Here is a 12,289-nt window from a genome sequence, read left to right on the forward strand (position 1 = left end):
CCACATTCTATTTCCCCATCAGAGAAATACTGAACTTAGCCAAACAATTCTTCAACATCGTAATGGTTTTAAAGCAACATATTTACATTTTAGCTGATAATATCAAAATAACAAAATTGTTTGTATCAAGCCAAAGCTTTCCAAAGCCAAGACTATAACCTTCAGATTTCCCAAGTCAGGCAGAAATTTTAGACAAATCCTCTCAACACATCTGGAAGATATCAAGTTGAGGAACAGCTTTTATATATGCAGCACACAATAGTAGCAAATTAAACATATATGGGTGGTCAGAGCAAATTCAAATTGAATGCACTTAGGCATTTTGCACTGAAATGAGAGGAAAATTTGATCTTCTTGGTGGACATCAGAGCTGTAGGCTACACTAGAATTGCCAACAACTATGCTGGTAGAAAGCAATGACAATTTCTACAAAGCTTCAAAACAAATTACATGTCCATGAAATCGACGGGTTGAATTACTCAGAAGAGACATTGCCTGCAATCAGTAGTGCGGTATATGACATTATATTCACCTCCATCAGTGAAGGGTAAGATGGAAGAAGAGCTAAATTTGTGAAATTTTATGGAATGTGCACAAACAGATCAGTTCCAAAATCTAGTGGTGAACCTTTTCATCGTTTTTCTTCATACTGAATAGTAAACATGCATTTTTTCCTTTACCTCTTTTTTATGGTTTACCCAGACTTCAAAATATCATTTTATTTAGTAGAGGCCAATTAATTTGTAGAGGCTCTCAAAAACCTCTCCTGCATGAGCTGAACATCAAGGCCACTATGATTGACAACTGTAATCATCGGCTTATTTATTCTTAGCAATAAAATACCAACTCAAAAAACTCTGCACTAAGAACACTTCAATCAATCATGTGCCAAACTAAAGTCTGTATATTGTACCCTGTTATGCTGATCTGACTACTGGACTGCATGAATTACAGTTAGTCCTCGACTTACAACCAAAATTGAGCCCAGCATTTCTGTTGCTAAGTGAGGCAGTTAAATGAATTTTGTCCTGGTTTATGAACTTTCTTGCCACAGTTATTAAGTGAATCACTGAAATTGTTCAGTTATTAACAGCATTGTTAATATCTGGCTTCACCATTGACTTTGCTTGTTGGCAGGTCAAAAAAGGTGATCACATGACCCTGGGACACTCCAACTGTCATAAATATGAACCAGTAGACAAGTGTCTGAATTTTGATCACGTGACATGGGGATGCTGCAACTGTCATAAGTGTGAAAAACGGTTGTAAGTCACTTTTTTCAGTGCCGTTGTAACTTCAAATGGTCACTAAGGAAACTATTGTAAATCAAGGACTACCTGTATAGCCCACCAAAGCTAACAGAACCAAATCTTGACTATGGACACGTCTCAATACATAGCATGCACCTCTCCTAACATAACAGGTTTCCCCCCTCAAAACAGAGCACTTTCACTTACTGGGAAACAAACAGTAAATATGTAAGAGTGTTGTGGTGAAGACAGATCAGTAACATACCAAACTTACCTTACCAGTGCATCTGGTTTGCTTAGCTGGTTATTGGGGATACAATTTTCCATCAAGTCTTTATGTGTGCTTGGGCTCTTGCTAGTGCACTTCTGTTTTTTCTCATTCTTAACTGATGAGGAAGGGATGCTTCCATTAGTTGCACTGTGGTTGTGAGGTGAGGAGTTCACAACTCCACTAGCATTTTTGTAATTTTTGGATGAGGCAGTGCATGAGTCCTCTTTTAAGAGGTTTTCTGTACTTCCCACAAGATCGTTATTTAATCTTTTACTGTTGATATGGTTCTCCATATATTCAATTTCCTGTATTTTAGAGTCTACAGGTTGCAAAATATTGTTATTTATTCCAAGGTTATGTTTTTTGGCATCCTTGTCTTTTTCTTTCCCCTTTTCTCTGTATTCTAGTTCCGGTAATGTTGTAGATAATTTTTTATTAGCTGGAATGCCACCATTGTGTTGCAAAAGTATTGAGGAATCCATCTCAGTCAATCCTTTGGCTGCTGAAACATCCAGAACGAAGGAAGGAAGGAAGGAGAAGACAAGATTTAAAATTTAAGTCAGAAGTAGCACTTATTCTCATATTACTTTCTATTATTCCCCCGCACCCAATAAAATATTTTTCCTTTAGTTATATTGCAAAAAATAAATTAAAATTCCTAATAGTTTCCAAATTAATGGATCCCTGAGACTGATTTCTGTGTTGCATCAACCAGGGCATTTCAGTCAACTTCAAAATAATTTTAAAAAATCCATTTAACCCTCTTTCTAAATACAGAGAAAATGTATACCAATTTAAGAAATGTCCAGCTGCTACTTTGTGTGATAAATGAATATAAAATAACAATAATAAAAATAATAATGTTGAAACAAAAATATATCTTCATCAATTTTTGCCAAGATTTTATGTCCAAATAGATACAATCCTGGAACTTGGGCAAGCAAGTTGCAGCTCTAAGGCCAGATCCTATTCTCAGCCAAATTTCCTCTAGTTTCTCTATCTAATAGCAAAAAATATTTCTGAACATGTTTTTCAAATAGTGAAATTTTAGTATATTATTTTAATGTACCAAACCATGTTTAAATCACCAACAGAAATAAACAAGTAATCCACAAAAAACTTTTTTTTTTAGAAAAAAAGAATTTTTTAAGAAAATAAGTATTTGCAACATAATTTTCTAATCTGATTTAAATCAAAGGCATACAAAGCTATAGGAGTCTGCTTAATACCAAGCACAGTTACCCAAGCATATCATTTCAACGGAATATATTTCTTAACCCATATCCCGTACTCTGTAATTATGATTAAAAAATACTTTTCAAATTGCCTCCAACAAAGCTAATTTTACTTTATTAGAATATTGCAATAAATATAGGACAATCAGTCACAAACAGGCTACATAGCATCCGCAAACAACTATACTCCAGTAGCAAAAGATTCACTATGGGTATATTCACAGACATTTCAGCCTTTATTCTTCACAGTATGGTAATACTAAATATGACCTATACGACAAGTTCATTGCTTAAAATCCACTGCAAAGTTGCTTGTTTTGAATATTAAAAAAATGACTTCAATTTCATAATACGAAATATAACTTTTTTTTGGTCAATAGTCTCAAGTTAAGAATTATTAATTAGTGCAAAGTCCAGTGAAAGTAATAGATGAAATCTCTCCACATACCCCACACAGGATCAGGTCATTAATTTATGTTCAGATATTTATTTCCAAATTTCTTTTCATTCTGTACTATCAAAGAGCATACACAACCATCATTCAATTAGTACACTGAATATGATTAATGTATAAATATCAAACAATTTAGTGTGAAAGGTTATTAAGTCATAAAATGTACATGCTCTCCATGTGTTTAACAAAGGAATTGGTTTACTAGTCTTTAATGTCTCCTGAGAAATGGAGAACTCTAATTGTTATTAATTCCCCCCCCCCCCGCCAATTCACTGGTGACACACAGAATGTGAACTGTCTGGGGCTCTCATACCTCTCATTCCAAATTCTAGGAATCAGGAACCTTTTCCTTTCCTGTCCCTCCATCAGAATAACCGCCTCCCTTTCTTTTTTGAATTGATGTGTGTGTGTTTTTTATCCTTGTAACAGTGTTCCTATCCTTGCACACAAGTCTGAGAATCTTCTGACTCAGAGGTCTTCAAACTTGGCAACTTTAAGACTTGTGGACTCCAACTCACAGAATTCTCCAGCCAGCATAGGAGTGGAAGTCCACAAGTCTTAAAGTTGCCAAGTTTGAAGACCTCTGTTCTGACTGAAACCTGGACATCAAAGCTAGAATTTACACTATGTGGCCTGTGTGAAGATCTATGGCATTCAGAAAGACATATTATGCTGAATTTTTTAAAAAAAATCACACAGAAAACAATAAACAATACATTTCAAAGAAAATATTATCTAACAAATTTGTGTAAGGAAATACATCCGTCCTTATTAACAGTAACAACATTATTTATTATTCTTGAACACTGGTAAAATATTCTACAAATGTATAACTAAAAAGTTCTCTTCTGCTCTTTAGCCTCTCTCTCTTTTTTAGTATCTTCAAGTCAATGTTGACTTCTGGGCCCTGAATATTTTTGGCAGCATTTTTTGAAGTGGTTTGCCGTTGCCTTCTTCTAGGCTGAGAGAGAATGACTGGCCCAATATCACCCAACTAGCTCTGTGCCTATCAGTGGGGTTAGAATTCACACTCTCTCACTTTCTAACCTGGTCCCTTAACCACTGTATGAAACTATTATCTTTTATCCTTAAGAATCTAGAAAAGAGCAGCAGATGAAATCACATTTACAAAAGTGGCATAGAATCAGTTTTGTCCCTCTTCTGCGACTCTGCAAACTGAAAAGGAAAAAAAGGGAGCAGCGCAACTCACTGACTGGAAAGATTTACATACCTACTGTACTTACTGATTGTGTACCAAGGTAATACTTAATCTGGAGTAGAGATATCAACTGCTAAGATATGATATGTATTTGAATATAGTTTGGGCAAAAATTCCCAGCAATGAAAGGGCAAAGTGTGTTTTAAAGGGTGAATGGTGATATTCAAGAAAAGACATGGAGTTCAAACAAATCAAGAGGAGGAAACTCAGAATTAAGATCATCTAGCAGTATAAAATCTCCTAGTGAACAAAATGGAGGGGGGGGGAAAAGCCTCAAAATTTGACAAGACAATTTGGAAGGCCTAACCACTAGCAACAATAGCAATAACAATAGCACTTAGACTTATATACTGCTTCACAGTGCTTTACAGCCCTCTCTAAGCTGTTTAAAGAATCAGCATATTAACAATCTGGATCCTCATTTTACCCACCTTGGAAGGATAGAAGGCTGAGTGAATCTGGGCCTGGTGAGACTCAAATTGCCAAACTGCTGGCAGTCGGCAGTCAGCAGAAGTAGCCTGCAATACTCCTTTCTAACCACTGTGCCATCGCAGCTCAGTGGTTAGTATGACACATACTAAACCTGGGGAAGTCTGGTATGTTCCATTCATCTTCCAAGGATGTTTGGATTAGAAACCGCTGAAGAACATGCTGTAAACATGTGTTTAGTTGGTACTAACTGTAGCTAAGTTGTGGGGGTGGGGGTGGTGAAAGAGGAACCTGGTGGATTTAAATTGTGGCTTTTTGCTGCTGTATTCCACCCAGAGTCACCATATATGAGTTGGCAATCATATAACTTTGTTTAATAAGTAAATAATTAACAGATAAGTTACTAGAGTTGCAGAATCAGCAATGGCACAGAGGATGCAAGATTTCGGAGATCAATAGTAACATTATCATAGTAAATAATGTTGTGACCTTAATTATTTAGAGAAATGCATGAAGTTCTAGGCAAAGGACACACAATATTGTAATATTGATCACTATCTAGAGGATTCCAGAAATAGGACGTTTACTCATAGGTAATCCCATCCCTTTAAAAGCTTGTCAGCTTCAAGGAAAAAAAAGAAGACAGAGAGAGAGACAGGGAGAGGGAGGGAGGGAGGGAGGGAGGGAGAGGGAGGGAGAGAGAGGGAGGGAGGGAGGGAGGGAGGGAGAGAGAGAGAGAGAGAGAGAGAGAGAAAGAGAAAGAGAGAGAGAGAGAGAGAGAGAGAGAGAGAGAGAGAGAGAGAGAGAGAGAGAGAGAGAGAGAGAGAGAGAGAGAGAGAGAAGGCAGATGTTTCTCCTAGGAAAAATGAATCATGTACCTTTACTTATCCTGAGGCATGACCAAAGATTCAACCTGTGCTCCTTGGAGAGAAGGGCAAATGAAATGCATCAAAAGAAACTCTGCACTTGCAGACTATATTGGGGGGGGGGGAGCTTTAATATAAACCCATGATGGTGAACCTATGGCACGCATGCACGTGCACCTCCCACTGCCAGCTGATTTTCAGGTCTCTGCTGCGCATGCGGGAGATGTGCGTGCATGCATGTGGGTCAGGTTCCAACCTGCTAGGCCCACAATAGGGCAGGGGGAGCACGGGGTGTGTGTGTAATGCATGCATGCGCAGGGGGTCATGCACGCATTGCATTGTGGTGTGGGCACACACTCGCTGTTGCACGCACACGTGTGCTGTTGCATGTGCATTGGCACTTTTGGCACACGAAGACAAAAAGGTTAGTCATCACTGGTATAAACTGTGCTGTGGTTCCCTGACTGAAGAAGCCATGGTTTGGATTTAAAGAGAAGGGGGGAATGTACCATTGATTCACAAGATGGTTTTCAAATCTGCAAGCCATTATGTCTATGGAGATTCTCAGTCATCCAGGTCATAGTTGTCTCAAAGATGCTTTTTTCAAGAGGCAACTGAACTTTCTGTTTTTTCTTTGAAGATGTTTTGTTTCTCATCCAAGAAACTTCTTCAGCTTCTTCTTGAATGAGAAGCGAAAAGTCCAGTTGCCTCTTGAGAAAAGCACTTTTGCTGCAAACTATTACTTCTACCCAAATTCTGTGTTATGAACCTACCTTCTTCTGCTTCTCTTTCTTGCCTTTGTAGCATCTGTTGTTCAGGCGGTAATGCCTGCTGAAGGAGTTGCATGTAAAATTCATTTTCTTTCTGCACTTCCTTTTGTTTTCGCAATCGCATTTTATAGCTGACATAACTTTTGAAGCCAAAGCCCAAAGTCACAACAGGGTATCCAATACTTGAGGGGGAAAAAACAACACAGTCTTTATTAATTAAGACAGAATTATCTAAGCAAATTAATATAATACTCTAGAATATGACAAAGTGAGATCACAATGGAGATATCAAAGAATTATCCTTAGAAGCACACTTGTCTACAGAGGAAGAAAGACACAGATATTCAGTCACTTTTCAGTGATCCAGTTCAGTGAATATTCCCTAAGAGCTTGGTATGGCTGCTGTTTAACTTAGCTGCCAAGTCTCCACTGTTGTGAGAAACAGAATATCCATTTTTAAATATTGGGAAGGCGCAGTTGAAATTATTGAAAGATTTTATAATTTCTCCCAATGGGTGTTTCAAAACACATAGAGTAATATATTAATTTTCTACATTTATTATATCTATGAATTAAAATAATAGAATTCAGAGTAAAAACTAAAGTCCTGCAGCTACACATTTTGCTCATGGTTGGAAACGGAACTTTTTTGAGGCTTATACAATCTCAGCATAACCCACAGTGCCGGTTTGGTACAGTGATTAAGGTGTTGGCGTAGAAACCAGGAGTCTGTAAGTTCTAGTCTCATTTTAGGCATGAAAAATTGGCTAGGTGATTTTGGGCCAGTCTTTGTCAAGGTGATCACATGACCTCTAGGACACTGCAACCATCATAAATGCATGCTAATTGCCAAGCATCTGAATTTTGATCATATGACCATGATGGAGTGAGAAAAATGATCATAAGTCACTCTTTGCCATGCCATTGTAACTCTGAATTGTTACTAAACGAGCTGTTGTAAGTCAAGGACTGCCTGTATTTCAAAGCATTGCTTAAGAGAAGGAAAAATACTGGAATGTGCACTTACCAGTGTGCAGCAAAAGGCCGACAAAGGTCTACATGAAAATTTTTGAGATCCTTAAATCTGATTGCTGCTTCAATATAAACAAACAGTATCCATAGTGATACTGTTGGTAAACACACGCCTCTCTCTGTTGGAAACAGAAAACAAGCCAAGCATCAACATTAAAAAAAGAAAAAAAGGGGGGGGAAAAAGAAAATTAGACTTCTTAAAATAGCATGGGTAATTAGGAAGGGGGAAAACCTATGCTATGACTGAGGAAAGCTAACATCCATTACTGTTCTTTGCACAGACACTCAAAATGACATGGGGGTTAAGAGGTTGGACTGAGATTAGGAAATCAAGTTTCCAGTCCTCCCGTGGGCCCAGAAGCCAGTGGGCTGATCTTTGGCAATCATAGCCTTTCAACACAAGCTCTGCAATAAGTCAGCTGAGGAGCAAAACCCCTTATTGCGTCATCCAATTGATAAACAAACATTGCTAAAAGAACTATCGTATTTTTGGGAGTATAAGACGCACCTTTTTCCCTCAAAAAAGAGGGTGAAAATCTGGGTGCATCTTATACACTGAATACAGCATTTTTGTCTTACTGAAACCCCACCCTCTGCAAAAATGTACGTGCAGAAGGTTTGGGAGGCTTGCAAAGTGCTCCTGAGGGCTGGGGAGGGCAAAAACGGCCCATTTTTTGCTTCCCCCTCCTCCCCAGCCCCCAGAAGCACTCTAAGAGTCTCCCAAAGGCCTGCATGCCCCCTCTTTTTTTAATGCAAAAACTGGCCCTTTTTTGCAAGTCCCCCAAAGCTCTGCATGCCCCTTCCTTTTTTGTTGTTGTTGGAAAAAAATGAAGCATGCAGAGGGTTTGGGAGGCCTGCAGAGTGCAAACACTTTTTTAAAATTTACCTCTTCAAAATCATGTTGCGTCTTATACTCCGGTGCGTCTTATAGTTCAGAAAATGTGGTAAGTCAGGGGTAGGGAACTGTGGTCCTTTTATAACCTGTGAACTTCAACTCCCAGAATTCCTCAGGCTCAGGAATTCTGGGAGTTGAAGTGCACAAGTCATAAAAGTAGTTCCCCCCTTTGAACTAAGTGAATGCAGTGAAAAAACAAGTAGACGCAAAGCTATGTAGAAGCAGCATTAACAACTAATTGTCATTAATTCAAAACAAAGTCTTTTGAACCTCTCTGTGGCAAAGCTCATGTCCTGCATTGTTGGGCTCTGTCATCATATATTCACAATTTAACCCCTATTACACCCAGCCAGCCTTGGCCTTGGCTGCTAGGAATTAGGGACGGTTATTTCAACTTTTCTGGAGATCAAAAGGATGGTTTACTGTAAGGTTAATAATGAACTTTACTACCTAAAGATAAGAAGAAAAACAAAGCCAGAATCCTGCAAAAATTCTAAACATCAAGACACTTCAGAGCTTCCCACACAATTTCCAATTCATTAGGTTGAATCCCAAAACATAAGATCTGACATTCTCAATCAACATTTTAAATTTGAAGACTACAGGCTTCTGTTACTTTTGCTCTTGCAAGTTATAGGGTGTTGTGGCCCACCACTGGCCAGCAGAGCTGGCAGCTGATTCGGACAGTGAGGAGGTTGAGGAGGGATATGGGCCAGTCCTGGAGTCTAATGAAGGCTCTGATGAGGGTTCTGTGTCAGAGGCAGAGAGGGGGCCAGAGCCATCTGACAGTTATCAGCTGCCTTCAGAGTCAGACATCAGTGAGGCAGACGAACAGCTGGAGCCTGTTCCCAGTGTGCACATGTACAGAGTTGCCAGACGAAGGGAACAAAACTAAAGAACAGGGGTCAATTTGGGAGTAAGGCCAGACGATGAATGGCCCCTCCCAGAGGAAATAAAAGAGGGAAGAAAGGGGAGTTTGCAGGAGACAATTAGTTTGCTAATTAGTTAGTGACTCTCTGAGACTCTTTGCCAAGTTTTGCAGATATTGGCCTGGCAGCTCCCTACGCCAAATAAGGTCTGTAACTGTAAACCCTCCCTGGAAAGACTTTGCTGGATGTGAATGACCAGAATTCATAGTGAATTAATAAAAGAGGTTTTTGTTGGGACTAAGAGTTTGCTTCATGCTCTTGGGGAGCCTAGGTGGATTATGAGGTAGGGTGTGTTTTGATGATATAGTTAATTATTGCCAAAGCATGGATGAATAGTGACTCGATAGCTTCTCCCAAAACACTATTACATTCATTCACTAAAGATATTTTACAAAGAAATAAGGTGCACGAATAGGTTCACCACCTTACGCATAATTTGGAAGAGAGCTTCTATATTTTAGACTGTGAAATACCTGTAAGGTAACCTATGACCACAACTGAGCTCAAAATTGCTATTGTTAAGTGAGAAATTTGCTAAATAAATTTGCTCCATTTTACGACTTTCCTCATGTCATTTAAGTGAATCACTGTAGTTCTTAAATTAGTAACATGGTTGTTAAGTGAATCTGGTTTACCCAGTGACTTTGCTTATCAGAAGGTCGCAAAAGGAGATAACATGACCCCAGGATACTGCAACCGTCATAAAGACGAGCCGGTGGCCAAGTGTCCAAATTTTGATCATGTGATTACAGGGATGCTGCAATGTTCGTGAAAAACAGTCACTTTTCTCAGTGACATTATAACTTTAAATGGTCATTAAATGACGGTTGTAAGTCAAGGAGTACCTGTAATGAGATTTCAAGAGTAAACCTGGTGTCATTGGCAAATGGGAGAGCAATTTAACAGGGACCACATGTGATTTTTTAAGACAAAAACAGAACGATTATTATTTTACAACTTGTTCTGAGATTTAAATAGGCAGTGAAATAAATAGGAAGACTTACCCGTATGCCAGACATACTGTACCCAAACATATGTGCTGGCAGCAAAAAACAACCACTGTATTGGTATGAATAGCAGACATATGATATTTGATGTGAATGCTACACAAACGAAAAATACTGAAAATGCCTAAAGAGAATCGAAGGGTTGGAGAGAAGAGGAAAAGGAGAAAGTTCATTAGGCTTTTTTAAAAATAGTGAACAGATTTCACTGAAAGCATTGCAATTGCATCCATCCTTACAAAGACTCAACATTTTACCAAGAAAGCTATATAACAGCATTTCCCCCCTAATTATTCATAATAATTTCATGGCTAACATTTTATTGCAACTTTATAGAAGAGAATTTCATTTTTGTAAATACTAGTCATGCCCCTAATTTTGTCTCACATGGAATTCTGAATGTTTGCCAGTATAATTTATCGAATGACTTGCTGGAGTAGCATGGTTGTCTTTAATTCAAATTTGTTTCAGCCAATGACTAGAAGCACCCTTTAACCTACAGTACAAGAATTCCACAAAAGTTTTATCTATCAAGGTTCTTGCATGAAAATAATGTACATGAATTTAATGGGATTCACTCTAGTATACACAGGAGCAAAAATGTAACCTAAGTATTATCTTTCCTTTATCTTAATCATGGTCTGTCTTTATCAGTGTTTCTCAATCTTAACAACTATACTGGCTGGGGAATTCTGGGAGTTGAAGTCCACAAAGCTTAAAGCGGCTAAGATTGAAAAACATTGCTCTGTATGAACTGAGCCACTGCTTTTATTTTTCAGAACACAAAGGCAATTGCTAGATAAATTTACTCTGCATTGTAAGTACGGTAGCAATTTGAACCAGAGTATGCTAGTTGGATAAATTCCTATTGATTATTTTTTAAATCTTATGCTGGCCTTTAAGCAGATTAAATATTATCTATTTATTTTCAATTATTCAATTTATACTCATAGAACAATGTGTAAAAAGAAAGAGATTGCTATTGCGTAAAAGCTGACTGAAAGAAAAGGGAAAGACAATAAGCAATTAGGATTTTTTTTATCCAGAGGCATAAAGTTTCTTGCTAAACCAAAATCCATATATTTGATTTATCTCTTTCCACCCAGGAAAATCTTCATGGATGCGAACTTTTTTTTAAATTCCCAAAAGTTAAAACTATAAACCTATTCTGTTATTCTATTATTAGAAATCTGGCAAAAGAGATGCGCTTTTAAAATGTTTTTGCTGCGGTGCTCTTAAGCGTGTCTGCAACATACGAAAGGTTATTTCTCTGCTTATAATGACCATTATAATCCAGTATTATCCATGTTTGGTAACTATGAGACAAATGACTATTAGATATTGAGAGACAGTCTGTCTGTATTTTTCCCATCCTTTTGTCTCATATTACTTGGTGTTCTCAAAATATATATTAGATCCAAAGCCTGCAATCCAAAGAGCTGCTTACACCAGAAGTCCTTACCCCCTTGAAGTCCCTCAACCCTTGGATAAAAGTTGCTTCTGAACAGCAAGGGACCTTATTAAAGCAGCACCCAGGATAGCAGAAGGGAATGTTCTGCAGCTGGAAATAGAGACAAGCACTCCTCCTCTTTTTGCAAAGATTTTTTTCAGAGCTATATATCAAACAGGACTCCAACTGAGAGATACATTGGAGAGCTACTAATGCTAATGCTAGTAATAATAAACAGATAAGTAGTTTTTCTATATTTATACATACCAATCCCTGGTATCTGAAGGAATCATAAACACTCCGGATGAAAAGCCAAAATGGCCACAAATATTCAAATCTGAATTCCAAAACAAAGTCAGCCACCAACACGAGAGCCCAAACTACCAGGAACTTCAGATACAGGAAAGTACTGAAAAGAAAGAAGGAAAAAAACACTAGTTTTGCATGTAGGCAAAGTAGCAGGATGATTTCATTTCTTATTCAAA

The 12,289-nt window shown here is 38.0% G+C and overlaps 1 protein-coding gene across 2 annotated transcripts in view; it reads right to left on the reverse strand.

Annotated features, from left to right (window-relative positions):
* Window positions 1–12,289, reverse strand: part of MACO1 (macoilin 1) — a 62,870-nt gene that overhangs the window by 29,607 nt on the left and 20,974 nt on the right. Inside the window, exons 2-6 of one of the 2 annotated variants that reach the window (XM_087728312.1) lie at window positions 12,072–12,213; window positions 10,355–10,481; window positions 7,522–7,645; window positions 6,498–6,676; window positions 1,525–2,020 (exon numbers count right to left, since the gene is read on the reverse strand). In XM_087728312.1, coding sequence (XP_087584438.1) covers window positions 1,525–2,020; window positions 6,498–6,676; window positions 7,522–7,645; window positions 10,355–10,481; window positions 12,072–12,213 — 1,068 coding nt within the window. Of the gene's footprint in view, window positions 1–1,524; window positions 2,024–6,497; window positions 6,677–7,521; window positions 7,646–10,354; window positions 10,482–12,071; window positions 12,214–12,289 lie in introns of both variants that reach the window. The other variant, XM_087728311.1, reaches the window with a different exon arrangement.

The sequence above is a fragment of the Thamnophis sirtalis genome, unplaced genomic scaffold (assembly GCF_051295495.1).
Source record: "Thamnophis sirtalis isolate CommonGarterSnake01/CBP01778 unplaced genomic scaffold, rThaSir2_p1.2 scaffold_13, whole genome shotgun sequence".
In the NCBI taxonomy this organism is placed as follows: domain Eukaryota; kingdom Metazoa; phylum Chordata; class Lepidosauria; order Squamata; family Natricidae; genus Thamnophis; species Thamnophis sirtalis.